The sequence below is a fragment of the Cervus elaphus genome, chromosome 6 (genome assembly GCF_910594005.1).
Source record: "Cervus elaphus chromosome 6, mCerEla1.1, whole genome shotgun sequence".
Taxonomy (NCBI): domain Eukaryota; kingdom Metazoa; phylum Chordata; class Mammalia; order Artiodactyla; family Cervidae; genus Cervus; species Cervus elaphus.
This window is the reverse complement of record NC_057820.1, coordinates 26,741,092-26,761,815: the sequence shown is the minus strand read 5'-3', so window position 1 is coordinate 26,761,815 and position 20,724 is coordinate 26,741,092. Positions and strand designations below refer to the sequence as shown.

Below are 20,724 nucleotides of genomic sequence, written 5' to 3'. Positions count from 1 at the left end.
AATGCTCGCTGCACGCTGGAAGCAGAGGGGCTGCAAAGGAAAGTGTAGACACACACACAGACACACACAGACACACACAGAGACACACCTCTGGACGGTGGCGGGTGTGAATACAAAGAGCTACAGACAAATTTCAAGAACGTCCATAAGTCACTAACACATCAGCTTTCCAAAAGCACGAACTGGGAGCTCCAGCCCTGGCCGAGAGACTGACTCAAGCTAACGCCCGTCACCCAGAGCAACCCAAACCACCCACCATCCGGCAGGCAGGTGACCCCACAAACCAACCCTTCTGGTCCACGCTCCCCATCGCCTCCCGCAGGAGCCAGGGAGGGAGCTGGAAAAGTTTGGGGAGTAGTCCCCGGCTCACGAGAAGGGCATTTTCTCATTCCTCGGTCCCTCTCAGGTGTTCAGAGAGGGAGGATGACGTCCGGACCGTCCTCCGGCCCCTCCTCCCCCGGGCCGATTATGAAACTGCGGGCACTGTGTACCTCACCCCGCTCGCCCGTGAGTACTCAGGCCCCTCCCCAGACTAATAAAGGTCGCAGCGCGCGGCCGTGAAGCTCACTTGCCAGACACGGGCCAGGTGTCCCAGGGACGCGTGGGCCCCCGTCGCTCCAGCCGCCGCCGCCGCCGCCCAGCCGGACGCCTCCCGCACCCGCCGCAGCCCCCGTGGCCCGCGCGCCCTCGCACACGCTCACCGGGAGGAGGATGGAGCCGCGCCGCGCCCGCCGGGTCCCCACGCTGCTGCTCGTCCTGGGTGAGTCCCCCGCCCCCTGCCCGACGCAGAGGACGAGACTCGGGCGGCCCGGGGGGCACTTGTCACTTTCCACCCGACTCCAGCGTCCTCCACTTCCAACCACGTCTCTCCTTAGGCGGCGAGTCCGGTCCTTCCCTCCCGCCGCGGATGGAATGGGATGGGTTAGGGGAGCAGGCAGCGGTGTTCAAGTGTTCAATATGCCTTTCGCTGATCAAGGAACTTGGGCTGTGTGTTCTGCGTGAATTAATACAGCTCCGTATTGGAAGAAATAAAAAGTTGAAAAGACTTTTTTCCCCCCCTTAGGAAAATCTGACAGTTTTAAGAAATCCAAAGACAAGGGAAAACTGGGCTGAGGGCGGGGACCGGAGGCGGGAGTAGAGACTAGACCCGCGCCTATAAAAGATTTTTGGGAAAGAAAAGCGGTTTCCTCCCGCCTGGCCTTTAGTTTTCTAAATTGAGCGGGCTTCAGCTTCCTGGGGCGCTGGCGTGCGCCGGCGCCGGCTTCGCTGCAGCTCCGGACCGGTGGAAACGCTGCTTGCTCACCTGGAGCTGCAGGGACACGCGGGCCCTGCCGCTTCCGGCCCCCCGCCCGCCTCCCCCGCGGGCCGCGCGCTCATCACTTGCTGTTAATTGCACCCTGTAGCCTGTAGTGGACACGATTGAGCGCGCGCGCACACACACACACACACACACACACACGCGCGGGCGCATAGCCTGTAGTGGCTGAGCGTACTTTAATGCCTGCCTTCTTATTTGACATAATTCAGGGTGGTTTTTTTTTTTTTTTTTTGGACAGAGGGGGAAAAATTCCTTAAGTAACTTTACAGGTTTTGAAAAAAAAATCTTGATAATTCCTAAACTTCAAGAAGAGCTCTTATGAAAATTTTCCTAAGGAAATAAAGGTTGCCAATCTCGTGTTATTTCTGGGATTGCAATGAGGCGAATTCCCCTAACTCTACCTGTGCAGGATGTGACAGTTAAATTATTATTTCGACACACCTTATCTTAGGGGTTAGGAGACCTAATGACATGCATACTATGCATACTTGTAACTTACTTGTCCAAGTTCAAGAACACAGGTGGGAACAGGATCTGTGGTTTCTACCAAAACTTCTGAGAATAACTTGCTGGGAGTTTCTCAGTACATAATGTGGCTTTGCTATCTTTGTTATGAAGTCTTCCTAGAGTTACATATCAACCTAGAGGTCAGAAGAGCTTTACACTTTTTTCCCCACCTGTAAGGTTGCTTTGAACAATGCATGTGTCTGTTCTGGGCCACTCATTGAGTATTCTAATTTGAGACATCAAGATCCTATGAATATCCTGGTTACTACCCACTTAGCTTATGTGTTGTGTGTGTTTTTGTTGTCATAAAAATGCTTAACTCCTTTATTGCATTACTTAATTATAGTTCACCTATTTCATCAGCTGCCAAGCCCATTTCTAAATGAGCTCGGTCAGTTTCTGTTTTCCCAGTTTGTTTAGGTATTTCTCTGCCACTAGGAAAGTTCCTGTTTGAAGTTCTGTATCATATCTCTATACTCTATTCAGGTATGCAAGTCCAATAGTCTTATTCCAAAGCACATGGAAAAAAGGCAAGGCCGACTGTTCTTTCTGAAATTGCCATTTCCCCCCTAAACTAAAGATTACCTAGAAATACTTTTCCCAAATATCTATCCTTCAAGAAAAAGAGACATTCATTCGAGTTTTCAGCAAACATTTTATTATTGCCCTTTTTTGTGGAATTTATATGTATTTATGTGTGGAAAAAAATACAGACACTTTCATGTCCATCTTCTGCCTCCAACACATGCAGATTTAAATTGCTACACACACCCCACAATCACTTGATCACTTTTACATTTTATAAATATTTGATATTGACTGTTCCCGAATAAAAAGAAAAAAATTTTATATTGAGTCTGCAATTAATGTTTAGAGTCTTTTGATCTAAAAATCAAACATACTCAAGGATACCTAGATGGGCTTTTGAGCATGCTCCTGAATGACAGATCCAAGACAATTTATCCATACTTCATTGCACAATGATAGAGAGTTGACAGAATAAACATGCTTTCTTGAAATCTGAGAAGCATAGATCTCGGTGAGGCAATGGCTCGCCTTAGAGCTTTCCTTTTGACCCTGAGAGTTTATGAGCTGCCTGGTGTTGGCACAGCCTGAGATGACACATCAGGGGCAGAAACACGATGACAGGCCTCTCCGGTCTGGATTTTGACCCAGGCACCCTAGCGGCCTTCCACATCATCTTGCCATATAAGCAACTTGGGTAATTGGACTGTGTGGTTCAACCCTGAGACCCAAATCCAGGCTCTGGGGAGGCAGATGCCTCCTGTGAACTAACCATTTTGTATGAGGGGTGTTTTCCATGTATCCTTTACTCCTTAAAATAACTATATGAGGTCGAGATGATCAGCCCAGTTTGACAAACGAAGAAACCAAGGCTCAGTGATGTCAGATACCTTACAAGGACTTAGAGACAGCAAATGTCAAGGTCATTCTGGGTCAATGTGTAAAGAGCCGGAGGTTCTCAGAGTTAGTTATCAGGAACATAATAAAGTAACTGGTTCTAATAGAGAAGTCCTAGAGTAGTGTGGGGGTTGCTGCAGTACTTAGGACCTCTTATGGGCACTGGCGTATGTGCAAAAATGGTACCTGATGGTATCACTTAAAAAACCAGGCACAGAAAAGATGAGATTATTCCTTTAAGCTCTGCTCAGATATGTTACATTTTTACTTAACCTATATTCAGCATTTTTAATACCTAGGAAATGACTTTATATGAAGCAATCATTGACATCAGTTGACTGAGACCTTTGTTTCTATTTTTATAGTTTCCTAGACGTATATTAAGTAAAGCAGTCAAGGAGAAGGCAACCCACATACTTTTTATTCCCTGGATCATTCACAATATTGTGAATTGAATGTGGTGTTGACAAGGGATCAAGGTGGAATCTGCAGCATACTTTATCAACAGTGAGAAAATAGACCTACTTATGTGGTTTTAAAAAAAAGTGCAGTGGTCCCATAGTCACTTTGGAAAACTTGAATTTGAATGTCTCCTGTTCATTTTTGCCCAGGAATCTCCCATGTCCTGGTGAATGATCACACAGGAGATGCAAATGTCATGTGAGAAATGCTCTTTAAAGAGACTATGCATTTAGGTGTGGTCTTCTCACCTGTCAGTCTCCACTCTGAATATAGGCCTATGCAAATCCCCATGGCTGTAACTGCTGTTGGAAACATTCCTTCAGAAGACAATGAGAAGACTCCCCAAAGCTGTAATAGGCCAGCTCCTCAGGGAGGAGCACCCTGACAGCCTTGGCCTTGGTATGGCAATTCTGAACCTTTGGAAAATGAAGTAATACAACAGACTCAGTGTCCTCTGGCAATGCAGTTTATGTTAAGGCTGGATGTCTGGTTTCAGGGCAAATAAAGGTTCAGTGACATTCTAGGTTAAAGCATTTATTAACTAGGATACTGTTAATAATACCCAAGACAGCTTGATAATTGTCCAGAGAAAAAGTTAGCTCAATTACTTAGGTCAAAAAGCCTGAATTTTAAACTTGAGGCATTAAAGTGAGTGAAATACAAATCTTTTTGAAAATCCTCAGGATAAGGGGAAAAGCCTCTCTTTCTCATATGTATGTGTAAGTGCATATATGTATATGTTTATATACACACATATGTGTATCATACTTTACAGTTTTGCATTGAGACATAGTATATCGAATATAGTTTTAACATCCCGCTTCTTTTATTTCATACTTTTGGAAAAATTTATTCCTCCTTGAGCTTCAGTTTTCTCATATGTAAAATGGAGATTGTAATAATTATGCTGTTAGGTTATTGTATATGGATATTATAAATATAATATTAAAAATAATGAGAAACAGTTTTAAAGTTAGCGATGTTATCAGTAGTAGCAAGCGTTGTTTTTAGAAAAATGCCTCATTTGATCTTTGTAACTCCCTTTTAGCTAGGAAAGGCGTTATTTTTCCCAGTTTATAAATGATAAGACATGTTAAAAGAAGTGAGTTACATGGCATGTAAGGCTCCTTTTTAAATTATGTTGTGCCATCTATTATAGATGCTCCCAACTCACTTCACTTTTGGTGAAAAGTTCTACTCATCCTTTAAGATTGAAGAAAAGTATCAGGCCTTCTCTGATACCTCCCTCCATCTTTCTCTCACCACTGGAAAATAAATGTGCAGTCTGCCCGCCGCCCCCACCCCTTTGCTTCTCTCTGAATCCTCCTATCTTACTCTTCACATCACACTGTAAGTGTGTATCTGGCCCTGTCTTTCCTTACTGATGCTCAGCTTTTATCATTCACATTGTAACAGACTTGTGTGAACCAGTCAATGAATATCATTGGAGGGATGATGAGAATGGTACTCTATTTAGGGTTCTTAGTACTCTGTTTTGACTCAGACAGCTGTTCTTTGAAAATGTGCTTGCAAAGTCAAGTATTTTGGCTGAACAATAGTTTTTGAAAATTCGTTTCTGTTTAATAATAAAGTTGAACACTTTTTCTTTCCTGTTTTCCCTATTTCTGTCTCAACATAGTCTGTATTCAATGACAGTATGCCTAACAAAATTTAAGTGTATCACACTGTGTGTGTGTGGATGGATGTGTGTGTATGTGTATGTGTGTGTGTGTGTGTGAGAGAGAGAGAGGTAGGGAGATTGGGCAATGATATGACTGAATGATGGATAATCAGCAAGAAAAAGTATTATTTTAGAAATGAGAGTAACCTTAATCTAATCTGAATTCTCTCTCTCCTACTCCACCCTGCTCCCCGGTGATATTTTCAAAGATAAGGAAACCTGGCTGCAAAGAGATAAACAGTATCTGAGCTAGAACTAGCTCCATACCTCACGGATCTGCTGGGAGGGATTTCCAACCTTGGGTCTGTTTACACTATGGACTGGGTAGTTTTTTGTTGTGGACTGTTCTATGCATTGCAGGGCATTTAGCAGCAATCCTGGTCTCTAGCCACGAGATGTCAGTGGCAGCTCTGGTTGTAACAACCCAGAATATTTCCGACGTTGCTAAATGTCTCTGGTTGGCAAAATTACTCCAGGGTGAGAAGCACCAGCTAATGTTTTCCATTGCTAGGAGACATTGCCGCTTGTAAGTTGCAGTTCGAATAATCAATGCTTGAGTTACTAAGACAAATAAAATTCATGTTAATGGTAAGCTCGTTGCAAATATAAAAGCAATTCTAATGTTAAAAAAATCGACTTAGCCATTTTTATTGCCCATTTTAACACCATTTTCCCTGAATAATGCTGAATCTTGTTTATGACGGAGTCATTCATTCTTTCTCCAATCGTTGCATTGCTAACCACTGCATGCCGCCTTTCATAATTCTGTTCTCTTGACTCCCGCAAGACTGAACTTCCTTTTCCCTCCAATTTCCTTGGTCATTTCTATCCACTCCTTGTCACCTATTTCCCAAGTTCTATGATTTTCCATTCCATACTTTTCCCTTGGAACATTTGAATGACTCCTATCTTTTAAAGGTAATATTTCCTCATAAGACTTTCAAATAGATCCTGTCAACTCCATTCCTACTCTTTTACTCAAGATCTTTTTTCCCAGGTGCCTCATAAATATAAATAGATGATATATGAACTGCAAACCCAGATTCCTTCATTCATTATGTCTTCCTTCATGTCTACTAGCTGCAAACACTGCCACAAACCTGCTGTCTTGCCTATGTTATCTACTGTTTTAAAGGCACCACCTTCCTTGATATTTTCCGGTCAGAAACGTGGTGTCATCTATGAAGTTCCTCCTTCCCTCACCACCACCTGGGGCCTAGCCTCTAGTTAGAACAGAAACTATGCCCCTTGCATCAGTTTACCTTGCAGCATCTTGTTCAGTATCATGCATACAGAAGACTCTTGGTAGGTATTTGTTGAACAAATATTATTAGAAACAGGTAATTACTAAAAAGTTAGTGTAAGTTGAGTTGCTTTCCTTCCCTCTCGTTTATCAAGTGTAATTAAGCCCTTCCCACCCTTCTGTTATGCTAAGGATGCACATGTGCTTCGCACAAAAGTTGACTTCTCCGGTGCTAACCAAAAAATATATTTTCACAAAGTAAAATTTCTTAGCAGCTCCCATTTTGCTAGGTGCATCACACAGATTCTTGGAATGAAATGTAATTAGCCTTAAGGCTTTAAAAAATATCTTTTATGTACTTGTTTTCTCCTCTTTTCTTTCTTTTTTTTTTTTTGATGCTTACTGATGAAAACACTATCCTTTTGCAAATTCATTTTTGGCAGTGGGCTTCGGTAAAGAATGAACAATAACAATAGTTAGTATGCGTCTAAAAATGTTAAGTTTTCAAAGTTGTAGGCCACAATATGACTATAAGGAAGGAAGAAAAGGCAAACGGCACCCACTTATCCAAACTGTTTCTCCTTTAGAAGATTTGTCTTTTGAGACAATAATGTAATAGTAATTTAAATTTATGAATTGAATCAATGGGGATACATGTAAGAAGCAAGATGGAAGGGGGTGAAGATAGAAAAGGTGCTAAAAGGATCCTCCGTGAAATATTATCTTGAAGAAAAATAATACATTTTCAATAGATAATTTGAAATAGTACCCTAGAGATGAATCTTTGGTTTTAAAGGTTGCACATTCCATATTTAGAGCCCTCAGTCACAAAACTTGTAAACATCCAGACTAGTACAAATTGTATCCTTTATACAATAGTTGATATTCTTTCTCCTATATTATAAGAACATTTCCATTATGAATAAGATAGACAGCATTAAATCCATTTTTATGATAAAATAAGCTCTACTTTCATATTTTGACACACAATTCTTGATTTGAATAGTTTTAGGTATAGTATTGTATGATAACTAAAATATATGAGCAATTTGAAGTATGATTTAGAAATTATTGCCAGAACTGAAGAGTTATTTAATGTCTCTGAACTGAAAACTATGGCCTATTTATTACATCTTCTCTTGACACTTGACAAGGAAGATCTTATGGCTGTATTTGAAATTCAAAATTAAAGACTTATTTGTAACCTGTCATTATATCAACCTCTGGTTTCATTCTGTTATCCTGTTTTTACCTAAATAGTTACTGTTGGCTTTTACATGTACTTTTTAATGATACTTAGTGGTAAAGTTAACATTAAAAGCTGTAGAAAGAAAATGATTGCTGGTAGGAAGCAAGGTTTATGCTATACAGATATACATTATATGTATGTACTATTATATGTGCTATTCTCTGAGAAATAGGCTGTTACTAGAAAGTACTTTCAGTAGTTCTTTACAGTGTCTGATGTGATAACAGAGCTTACAGTTATTTTAACTTTATCTAATAGTGGAATTTAAGACAAAAAGACGTCTGGAAATGATGAAGGCATATTCACTCCTTGAAAGTATACAAGACCTAACAAGCCTAGTATGTTAAAGACAAATCCTAAAATTACAGACTGCCCTGGAAGAAGGTAGAAAACTAACAGTCTTGTGAGTAGGTAGGCATGTGACCAAGCAGAAGTGTGAACAAAGAGGATTTTGCTGCCTGTTTGGGCTGGGCAATTTCTGTGATTCATTATGAGTTTGCTGTTCTGGTCTAAATATCCTAAAAGGTTAAATTAGGGAAATAAGGTGCATTCCTTTCATTCTGTAACCCATCTCATTTTATTTGGGGTCATTTTTATTTGACTTGATTGTTATTCAGGAGAGTCATTTTATCTCTGAGAATTGCAGTTGATGATTGCAGAATAGGCTTGGTTAACCAGTCACCAAATCTCAGTCTCCATCTAGATGGCCCCTCGGTGTGGCCAGAAGGAAGCAAGGACAAAAGAAACCGTATGCAATAAAAAGGACGTTTTCTACCTTTAGCATTCCTTCTGGAGGTCAGGCACGCACTTTTCACTTGATGCCCCAGGGCCCAGGACATTTAGTGCCCCCCCGCCCCCCTGGGGTGATGGCACTCACCCTCTCCCACGCGCTGCCCCCAGGATTGTGTAAGGTGTAGGCTCGGCCCTGACTCAGAGTGGAGCTGATTTGTATCCTGTGAGTCACCGGTGCCACTTCCTGCTGGCACATTTGCGATTTCACTGAAACAAATCTCTGAAAGGTGAAGTTAGATGAATAGGCGAGCTTTAAATTCCTGAAACCCATTTGGAAATTGGACAGAAATAATGGGCTCCTAAGACAGTTTTGTTTCCATAACATTATTGACATAGAAGTTCCAATGGCTAATTTTGAGTTTACAAATTACTATTTAGCATGGAATTCCTGTGTGTCTTAGTTACCAATGTAGGGCTGGCCACCAATCTGTTTGCTGACATGCTGACATTATCCAAACTCTATATCCAAATAATATCATAGGGTTATATTTTCTCAGCAGGGACCCATGGTCAAGATCAAAAACTCAAATATAAGATTTGTAATTGACCTAGAGAAAAATCATTATGTTCAATTAACACTAAAGTCATGAAAAACTGAGAGATTAAGGAAAAATACAGATAGGACTTCAGCATGTATCCCTGTATGACTTTAATGAGTAGTGAATTATAATTGGATATTAATGCTAGATGTTAAAATTCTCCATGGGTGAACTTTTTCAATCTTTTGATCTCTCCCCACTATTCCTTTACTCCATTGCGCAAGGCCCTGGGCTAGATGTGAAGTTGAGGAAAGCTTGAAAATCAATTTTGAAGCAATAGAGCTGTGTGAATGAACACATGATTTAGAACCAATTTTGGTAGTTCATTTGGAACCAATTTTGGTAATTCTTCCCAAGTGGTGCTAGTGGTAAAGAATCTGCGAGCTAGTGCAGGAGACACAAAAGATGCATGTCTTATCCCTGGGTCATTGGAAAGATCCCCTGGAGAAGGAAACTACAACCCACTCAAGTATTCTGGCCTGGAAAATAACATGGACAGAGGAGCCTGGCCGGCTACAGTCCATGGGGTCGCCAAGAGTCAGACATGACTGAGCACACACAAGAACTGAACACTTAGTGGTTCATTGGCTACATATATCTGTGATGAAAGTGTAATCTAAACACTGTCATTTGAGAGCTACATTTAAAATCATTTACAATTCCATCTGTAAAATACCCGGATGTGGGATTAATGTACCAAGTCTCATAGAAACCATCCTGAGAGATGGACTATGTCCAAGGGAGCGTCAGAGGTTAGGACAGCCCAGGTTTTGTGGAGGCACGCCCTGCCCTGAACATTCTTTAATTCACAAAGACAAATATTTCACTTGTGGCTTGACCAACTGGAACAAAGTTTCCAACGGTGGAAAAACTAGCAATATGAAAAACCTTTGAGAAAAAAAAAAAAAAAAAACAACTAATAAGCAACACCTCAGAGCAATTAGCTGGATTCTATTATAATAGTTGCAGGTTGCATTTGTAAGCAGTTCTGAACAGGAAAGGCTAGTGTCTGGTTTCCGCAAAGAATGAAGAAACGATCCTTTGCAGAGAAATGTGCATTTGCACAGTGGACCTGGCTGGCCCTTTTGCAGGAGAATCGATAATATCTCCTCCCATCGGTTGAAGAGCCGTGGAGGAATAGGAATGTCAGGGATGTAAAAACACACATTTAAAACTCCAGCTTGTGTTGAGCAGATTGTATAAATCAAAGGAGGTAATTCTTTATGAGTGAAAGTTCATGGCAAAATTATATCGAGAAGTAGAACGATACTGGCTTGGATAAAACTCTCGCTAATTCACCCCTAGAAAAATGTGTGGACAAAGTTATCCTTTTCCATCTCTGTTCAACTGACAGTGGAATCCAAATTTTAGCCATTTTTTTTTTTTTGTCATTTAAGGAAGATTTTTTTTTTCCTCTGTAAGGACAATCAAAGTATCATTTATATTGTAGGAGAAATATGGAGCAGGGAGGTAGTAATTCTAAACTTTCCAAAAGATATTTTCAAGTCACTGAAAGGTTATGAGACTTGATGTCATAAGATGTACTCCTAACCCTTATCTTCTATAATCTCTAGATAATTGGTCTTGGATAAGACATTTAATTTAACTACACTGCAGTTATTGAGGTTAATATAACTACTTCACAGGATTATTATCAGTGTCAAGTTTGAAACATTAAGAAACTACAAACTCTGATGCTTATGCTTTACCCAAATCATACTCAATTTGCTTAACACGTACACACCTCCTCTGCTTGTGAAAAAATAAAATTCTTTATTATATGGAATAATTATCCTTTAAAATAGCAAAGTACAGAGAGATTTATAACCTTCTTATAGACCAGCAGAGGGCACTATCCACATATACTACTGCTAAAAACAAGCTAGCTATTGAATGGCATGGAATATTCATGAGTCCCATTTCATTTAATTCTCCCCCAAACTATAAATTTGGGAAAATTGAGATCCAGAGAATTTAATTAATTTGTCCAAAATTGCATAGCTCAGGTTTTCTCCCAGGATTGCCTTTCCACCATACTTTGTTGCCTCTTTATGGCGTTAAATACTCTGCTTCATTTACATTTAGCTGAGTTCATTCCCTGTAATGTCCATTATACTCTAGTGTTATTGCCTATTTCCAAATTCTGTAACGTGGCCCACGAACAACATTGCTGTGTACTCTGAAGAAAGTTACTTAAACTCTTTATGCCTCACTTTTTCATGGCTAATGGGGAGAACAGCAGTATCTTCTTCAAAGAGTCACTGGGTGGATTAAAGAGATAGCATAGGTAAGGATGGGCTTCCCTGATGATTCAGACGGCAAAGAATCGTACTGCAATGTGGGATACCCAGGTTCGATCCCTGGGTCAGGAAGATCCCCTGGAGAAGAAAATGGCTACCCACTCCAGTATTCTTGGGCCCTGGTGTCTCAGACCATAAGAAATCTATATGCCCACACGTAGTACATGGTGAAGAAATGTCAGCTGCTGCTAACTGCTATCACCACCACCACCAATAATGTTTATTATGTAACAGTTACTCATATAACCTGGAACGAGTGATTAAAGAGCAAATACATGACTCCTAAGAAGAACAGTAAAACTCTCTTCAGTAAACTTTCCTGCAGTTGAAAGGATTCTTCCTATTCTTTCCATGCAATTCACAAACTTCTTGAGTCATCCTGGTGCCAGTTACCCAACATGTATCTTTTCAGTGGAGACACACAGTGAAACACCTTGTTAATCTCTTATTGGCTGACAGAAACCATATTCTAAGGCTCAATATGGTTCATGTAAGTGTGTGTATTCCTTCCCATATTGGATAAGATATGTTGTGACTTTACTTAGATTACACATTGTTCATTAAAATCTATTAATATTTTCATGTGTAATACAAAGAGTACCTTAGGTACTTAAATCAACAACTGATACATCTTCGGTTGAGAGTCCTATTTCATTGTGACCATAAATAGAAGCTGAGTTTTATTTGAAGCCTTCTTTGTGATAGGTTCTACTTTGGAGCATTGCTCTGAACACATCATGAAGTAAAACTGTGGAAATTTTCCAATTGCTAAGCTTCTTAAGAAATCAGATGTTAAAACCAGGTCTTTGAAAAGGTTACTGTGAAATGTTTAGAGCAGGTCAATTTTGTAACTCTGAATGTAATGCCAAGGCTTTTACCATGGGACACAGGGCTGGGTGTTCATTTATTTTCAGTGATATGCCTGTTTGCATGAATTATTTTCTTTCATGGTTTAGATGGATCAAATTCTTGAAATAATTCAAAGAAATCTGCAAATATTGTAATTATGTGGAAATCTAGTCAAAATTTCTTTCTTGAAGCATTAGTTATATATTTTCTTTTTCTCCATAAATAGTTTTCTATCTTCTTCAAGCAGTCTTCAGTACAACTGTGATTCCTTCATGTATCCCAGGAGAGTCGGAAGATAACTGCACAGCATTAGGTAAGCCCAGCTTTTTTAATGTTGCATCAAATAATTACACGTTCTTAACAGAAATATGACTATAAATATGAGATAGTGGGAAAAAGAGGGGGGAATAGCTGCTCTATTAACAACTCAATGATCTGGAAAAATTACATAAAGGAGTAACTGAAGGCAGAGGGACTGTATATATAGTTAAATGTGAAGATTTGATCTTAAAGAGAGGGAACAAAGAAAATCAGATTCCCTTTGAACATTTCAGAGCTGTGACACTATTGGGAGAGGTTGGATCCCAGGCAAAATAGGCAAATTTGAGCTTTGTACACAGTAGATAACATATTTTGTTATTTTTTGTAAAAGGAGCAAATGATGTCCTTTATTTTGAGTTACAGCATTCATTTAGAAACTATCTATAGAGTACTTAATACATGCCAAATACCATGCTTAGGTGGCACTAGTGGTAAAGAACTAGCCTGCCAATGCAGGAGATGTGGGTTTGATCCCTGAGTTGGGAAGATCCCCTGGAGAAGGGCATGGCAACCCCCTCCAGTATTCTTGCCTGGAAAAATCCCATGGACAGAGGAGCCTGACGGGCTATGGTCCATAGCCTCACAAAGAGCCAGACACAACTGAAGCGACTTAGCATACATGCATACAGATAAGTGGTACATAGCCTCATCTTTGGACCCCAGAGGACTCTGACTGTGGTTCAGGAGAGATGTGCTTTATACTCAGTCTGAGTTATTGAGTTCAGAGTTATCCTGAGTAACCAGAGTATTACACCTCCTTTCTTGTCCTTCCTCATTATACTCTAGAGGTTTGGTCTGCCTCGCTCCCTATTTTTGGCTATTTGAACAAGAGTATTACAGTTAAGATGTCCTGTTTGATTATTTCATTTAGATTCTTCAAATTTTAGTAATGAAAACATTCTAGGGATTCCCTGGTGGTCCAATGGTTAAGACTCAACTGCAGAGGACATGGGTTCAATCCCTGGTTTGGGAACTAAGATCCCACATGCCACACGGCCAAAAAAGTAAATAAATTGTTAAAAAAAAAAAAAAGTTCTTTATAAAAAATTCTAAAGTAAATTTTATGTGTAGGTTGTAGCACTATTCTAAAGAGGCTACCATTTTCATGGTTGTATTTGTGTAACCAAGGCATTTATAAGTCAATGTTTGTTTAGTTCATGTTCAAGTCTTATCATTAGAGACTTTGATTGATTTTGGGTTTGGGGTGGTGGTTTAGTCATAAGTCATGTCTGATTCTTTTGACCCAATGGACCGTAGCCTGTCAGATTCTTCCATGGGATTTTCCAGGCAAGAATACTGGAGTGGGTTGCCATTTCCTTCTCCAGGGGATCTTCCTGACCCAGGGATCAAACCCTAGTCTCCTGCATTGCAGGTGGATCCTTTACCGACTGAGCTACCAGAGACTGCACCCCAAAACAAGCCTTGTTGGCTTAAAGCCCGCTATAGATTTAATCTGTCTTAAATTAATTAATGGATTCAGCTTGCAAATGTCAGAATTATTTGAAAAAATTAGGCAACCTTATTTGGATAAGTGAATAGTCGTAAAGTATTGTGATTTTTCATGTGTGCCTTCAACTTACCTTTTCTATCCTTAAACGTTGTCTTTTGAGAATTTTATTCCCAGTTTTTATGTTGTTTTGTTTAGTCCTCTGGACATTTTCCTTTGGCAATCCAGTGTTTTGCTTATTGGTTTAGAGAGTAGGATAACTAAAGTGACTTTTTGTCCACAAATGCCTGAGAGTGGTTACTATTATGAAAGGCTGATTACTACTTCAGAGAAAATAACAGAATACATTCCACTTTCCATTTCTTTCACAGTTCAAACTGAAGATAATCCACGTGTGGCTCAAGTGTCAATAACAAAGTGTAGCGCTGATATGAATGGCTACTGTTTGCATGGACAGTGCATCTACCTGGTAGACATGAGTGAAAATTACTGCAGGTAATGTGCCAAACACAAACAAACAAGTTTTTATAAACCCACATTGTCTCTCTTTTATCTTCTTAATAATTATTATTTCCATGGCCTGCAGTTTTTAGTACTATTAGCATGCAATTTATATTTACTATCAGAAACTTAATACTGAGTTTTTCTTTTAAGTTGTGCTGTGTGTACTAAGTCACTTCAGCTGTGTCTGACTCTTTGCAACGCTATGGACTGTAGCCCACCAGGCTCCTCTGTCCGTGGGATTCTCCAGGCAAGAATACCGGAGTGGGTAGCCATTCCCTTCTCCAGGGGATCTTCCTGACCCAGGGATCAAACCTGGCTCTCTTATGCCTCCTGCATTGGCAGACGGGTTCTTTACCACTAGTGCCACCTTCTTTTAAGTTGGGGAACAAATAGCAGAAGAAATGGTAGTTATCAGATTATACAGATACTTCAGGGGTGTGGAATGGGGAGGGCTTCAGATATCTTCCTCTCACACTTACCACAATAGCAGGTCAACTTTTAATCTTTTCACTGGACTTATATGTCAGCTATTGTTACAAGCATTGACTCCACTGATTTAGACAAAAAACACCGCAAAACCACACAACTTACAAAACACCATTGTCAGCCACATTGGCAGCTGAATCAGACTATCATTTTAATACAACAGTTACAATTTGAGAGCTTCATGGGGCTCTTTTATCAAGGTTGGGCCAGCTTTCAGGTCAGTCTTTGAAGTCATTTTTACAACTTTTGGCAGACCTTGTTGATATCTTGCATTGTAGTGTGAGATGATCTCTTATGAAACTAATTCAGAACCAAGATTTCTTTTCAAAATAATTGATCTTTATCTTCCTTTAGGTGTGAAGTAGGTTACACTGGTGTCCGGTGTGAGCATTTCTTTTTAACCGTCCAAAAACCTCTGAGCAAAGAATATGTGGCTTTGACCGTGATTCTTGTTATCTTGTTCCTTGTCATAGTTGCTGGTTCCATATACTACTTTTGCAGATGGTAAGCCAGTGTTTTTGTTTTTTAACACTCTGCTTTTGTAAATTACCTTTATACAAGACACACAAACTGGGTAAAAACATGGCAAAGTATTATTTAGTGGGAAAAGACAGACTCTGCACTAAAGATATTTTTAAGGAAGTTTCAGCAGCAGAGCAGCTGGACTTGACTCTATTTTGGGCTCTGTTATTTATTACCTCTGTGACTTTATACAACTTAAACTAAGAGTGTCAGTTCCTTCCTTTATAAAATACAAATAGAAATCCTTATTCTACATTAATGACAGGAGTACTATCAGTATTGAGTGTAACACATGCAAAAGTAAATCATAAGGCATCATGCCAGTGTTAAATTTAGCCACTTGTATTTAATTTATTAGATCAAAGTTTGTATTTCATAAAATATATTTTATAAATTAATAACCCTAGAGGCTTAGGATCTTAAAATTTAAGGCAGACTAGTAAAAACTAGCGTCCGGATAATTCTAAGAGCTTACTTTTAAAAATTGGTTCATGCCAATCCCTTAAAATTCCATCTTCAACACTCTATATTCATGTACAGTGCTATACTGATATATGCTGATAACTGAATGGGCATTGAAACTTTTGACAGTATATCAGATTGTTTTTTAAGGTTAGGATCATGAATAGTATGACTTAAATAGTGTGTGTGCTCAGTCATATCCAACTGTTTGCGACCCCATTGACTGTAGCTTGCCAGGCTCCTCTGTCCATGGACTTTTCCACGCAAGAATACTGGAGTGGGTTGTCATTTCCTACTGCAAGGGAACATCCTGATCCAGGAATAAAAACTGAGTCTCTTGCATCTCCTGCATTGGCAGGCTGGCTCTTTACCACCGTGCCACCTGGAAAGCCCTACTTAATAGCTGCCTTTAACATGTCTCCATGAAATCCTTCTTATTTTGGAAGGGCTACAAATTTTTCAGTGTACATTCGAGTGAATTGTACTTTATTTTTGCTGAAAATAATGCACTTCTACTTTTGAAGCTCCAAAAATGTTACTTTTACAAGATTAAATTTATTTGGTCTTTGTTTACTTCTAAGTATTCATCAAATTATAATACTTTTTAATTAGTTACGATCACATAACTGAATATTATTGCAAATGAAACACACCTGAAAGGTCTTTAACTACAATCCTTTCTTTTAGAAAGATGAGAAAGTGAGACCCAGAGAGGTGAATTGACATGTCCTGGCTTGTTTAGTTGACAAGTAGCCAGATCAAGGCTAAACAAAGGTTTTCCTAATTGTGTTTTTCAACTAAGTAAAAACATTATGCAGTTTCCTTAAGTCTACATGATTCATCTTCAAAATGGGTAGAAAATGAACTCAAAATATTAGGTAGATAGCTTTAATGAATGAGTGAATGAAGATTCTGAACCACTAGATTTATGAATCCTAGCTAGGAGAACTTGCCAGGTTATGTAATCCATTTGTATTTTACTTTTTTCATCTGTAAAATGAGGATGATAATGCTAAGTGTAAAGACAAAATAAATAATGAATATATAGCACTTAAAACATTGTCAGTCACATAGTGATTGCCTGATACATATTAGTTATTTTTATTTTTATTGGTGACAACATTACATCAACGTGATAGGTAGAATATAATAGTGATATTCAAAGTATTTGTACTTTTTTTCTTATTTGTAATAAGGAAAGAAGGAAGGAAAAGGGAAGGGAAGACAGAGAAAAAGAAAAAAAATGATAACAGTCCAGGATTAAATGTGGTCACATGCTCTCCTGGAATTTTACAATTTTCATGACCATCTGTAAGCCTCTGAGAAGTTATTTAACTGCATTTCACCATTTCCTCCCAAAATTATTTGTTGAGGGAAACTACTTCTTGCTTCTTCCCTTTTTTCTCACCTTCAACCTAAACCTGGTTACCTATGTCATTATGGAAGCACCATGCTGAAATACCTTTAGAGTCCAAGTGTTTGTCTTATTACTGTTAACTACAGTGCTAATGATTTCATTTCTGAATGTTTCTAGGTACAGAAATCGAAAAAGTAAAGAACCAAAGAAGGAATATGAAAGAGTGACGTCAGGGGATCCGGCATTGCCGCAAGTCTGAATGGTGCCGTTAAGCTTATGGGCAGGATGCACTGCATGCCTGGTTATGTTAATATTCCTATTTTATTAATAATATTTATGTGGGGTCATATGTTAAGTCAGCAATGATGTATTTTTTAATATACTAAGAAAAGTTTTTATTTTTGTTTTATTTTTAACAGATTGCTAATGTATAATGTACACAAAATATTTAATATAAAAGGAAAGTGGATATTTTTGTAAGAAATCCTTTTCTGAGCTAAATGCTTTACTGAAAACTTTTTGCCTGGTGTACAGTGCATAGGAGTGAGCAATGCCCAGTTCACTGTTTAGAAAGTGTCAGTACGTGACAGATTTCTATAAGCCTAGAATATGGTCAAACCAATTTAATATATTTTTCTACTCCTCGAATCAATGATAATTGGTTTGACTGTATCAGAGTTTGGTGTTTGAGTTGGCACCACTGTGCCATGTATTGAAGCAGTAATGCTATGGGAATTGGGGAGAAGCAAATATAGATCTTGGGCTATACCCTCTGCTCCCTCCGCTCACACATCCTCTCTGTTTACTGCCTGGAAGGAATGTGTGCAATTCTCTATGTCCATTCACAACTCCTATGGATAAGAGTCATCCATCTAATACAGGGGTCCCCAACCCCCGGCCACAGACTGCTCCCAGTCTACGGCTGGTTAGAAGTGGGCCACACATCAGAGGTGAGTGGCAGGCGAGCAAGCAAAGCTTCATCTGTATTTACAGCCTCTCCCCATCACTCACCTCTCCCTGGTGCATGGAAAAATTGTCCTCCACAAAACCAGTCCCTGGAGCCAAAAAGATTGGGGACTGCTGGTCTAATAGATTTTCCTTAAGAAAATGAATTGAGAAAACTTTTACCATCTTTTATGTAATTTTATGTATAGCTTCACAATGTTCTTTTTTTTTTTTTTCAGTACAACATTTGTGCTAGGTAACTGTTGCTCATGAACTAATAAAAAAAATCCACACATGAAGCCAAAATTGGTGCTTCTTTTTTGAAGAGTATTTATTTCTATATGAACTTTGCTAAAGAATTCTACAATTAAATCAGTCCAAAATTTGATGGACTAAGTGTTAAAGTATAAGACAGTTATTCTATATATGGTCTAAAGAGATCTAAAAGCATATTTCTGTTTCCCAGTAATATAGCTGAAGTCAAATGTGCAAATATGTTTTAAATCCTACACATCCTTATTGACATCTACTGTATGTAAGGGAGGTCTGCTTATTTTGAGTGATATTGATTGCTTCAAAAAAATTTTATTGACGAACCAAGAAGTCATATGAAATCCATTTATTTTGTTACAAAAGGGAGTCATATTGGTTTATCCTGAGTATTTCAATTCATATTACATAATTAATTGCAAGTGGTTTGGGATGTTAAATCTTTAGCCCCTGTAAAAGTTATATTTTTATTTATAATTTGATATTAAATAATAAAAAAGATAGGACACAGATTGCTTTTATGAGTGAAAATTAATTTTAAAAATGTCTTAATGAAGATAATGCTGAGCAAACATTAAAAAACCATTGCTATTAGCTCATGTTGCTTACAAACAATGAAAAAAATTTGGCTCATATTTAGTCTATCTTCCTTATTTTACAAATTTCTCACTATATATATTTCTAGAAAGATCTATCTATATCTAATGTATTGAGACTAAATGCAAACCAATGCATAAATACCTAGATTGTGGCTTCCCACCAAGACCACACAGTAACCCAGTAGACATACTCTATAACCAAAGAGGCTCTAAGATTGATGCTAAAGATGTAATCTCACAATCAAGATTTGTATAATATATTAAGTATTTAAAATACAATCAAATGCCACTGTTCTTTTGGACATTCTTTGTTCTTATCTCTCTGCCAAAGTCAAAACAAGGAGACAGATGGTGCATTGAGGACAGATTTTTATTTCTGAGTCCTGAGAAGAGGATTAGTTAAATTCAACTGCTCTGAGGTGTCAGAGCATGTACCAAATACATGATACTAGCTTCTAATTTCTGTTGAATTCAGTAATGCAGTTTTTAAAAACTCATGTCTGATCCATTTTGCCATTTTTGCTGCAACAGTCAGTATGTAGACTTTTGGGGAAAAATGTGTTTAACTTGCTGCCCATTACTTTATGATTTCTTTCTACTCTTATTCATATGGGAAAACGGGGAGTCACAGCTTTTATATAAACAGTGTTGCTTGAGTAAAATTTAATGTTTTGACTAAAGAATAATTTTATCTAAAACATGCCTGTTATTCAAGTTGGATGAGGTTAAATGTAAGAAAGTGAATCTCTCTCTGCTGTTTTTGCACTCTGTAATTGCACTTTTTAAGTTTGAAGAGCCATTTTGGTATACAGTTTATATTCAAGATGCTATAGAACATAAAGTTGTATCACATGCAGTTTAAAGTAACTTATTTGACAATGAATTTTATCAGAGTACTGAATTGTATCAATTTGTTTGTGTTCAATATCAGCTTTGATAATTGTGTACCTTAAGATATTGAAGGAAACTATAGATACTTCACAGGATATTATTAATTTTTATTTATTTTTTGTTGGAAACTGGAAAAAACAAAATTGAAAAATAAAAATGCATGAAACACCTTGCATTAAAAATGTCAGTGATTGATTTAGTCTCTTTTGTTTTTCCATACTACATTAAAGGGCTTAAAAGCAGTGACAGGACTATAATGTGTTTAAAGACATTGGTTTTAGTTTGGGAAAGGACTTTATAAATTTATCATAGATTATGGCCTACCATAGTGAAGAATTTCTTTGAAATGTAAGGAATTATATTAGTTATAAAATTCTAAATGTTAGTATATTTGAAAAGAATATTTTTAGAGAGTAGTTGTTGTATAGCATAGGCAGCTCAGCTCACTGCTCTGTGATGAGCTAGATGGATGGGATGGGGAGGTGGCAGGAAGGTCCAAGAGAGAGGGCATATATGTACACATATGACTGTACACATATATGTACACATATGACTGTG

The 20,724-nt window shown here is 38.5% G+C and overlaps 1 protein-coding gene across 1 annotated transcript; it reads left to right on the top strand.

The window, feature by feature from the left end:
* Positions 1-547: 547 nt before the first annotated feature.
* Positions 548-20,353, top strand: EREG (epiregulin). The gene is made up of 5 exons (XM_043906479.1): positions 548-760; positions 12,589-12,675; positions 14,502-14,625; positions 15,475-15,624; positions 17,639-20,353. Exons 1-5 carry the CDS (start codon positions 712-714, stop codon positions 17,718-17,720), a joined length of 492 nt encoding a protein of 163 aa, XP_043762414.1. The 5' UTR covers positions 548-711; the 3' UTR covers positions 17,721-20,353.
* Positions 20,354-20,724: the final 371 nt, after the last annotated feature.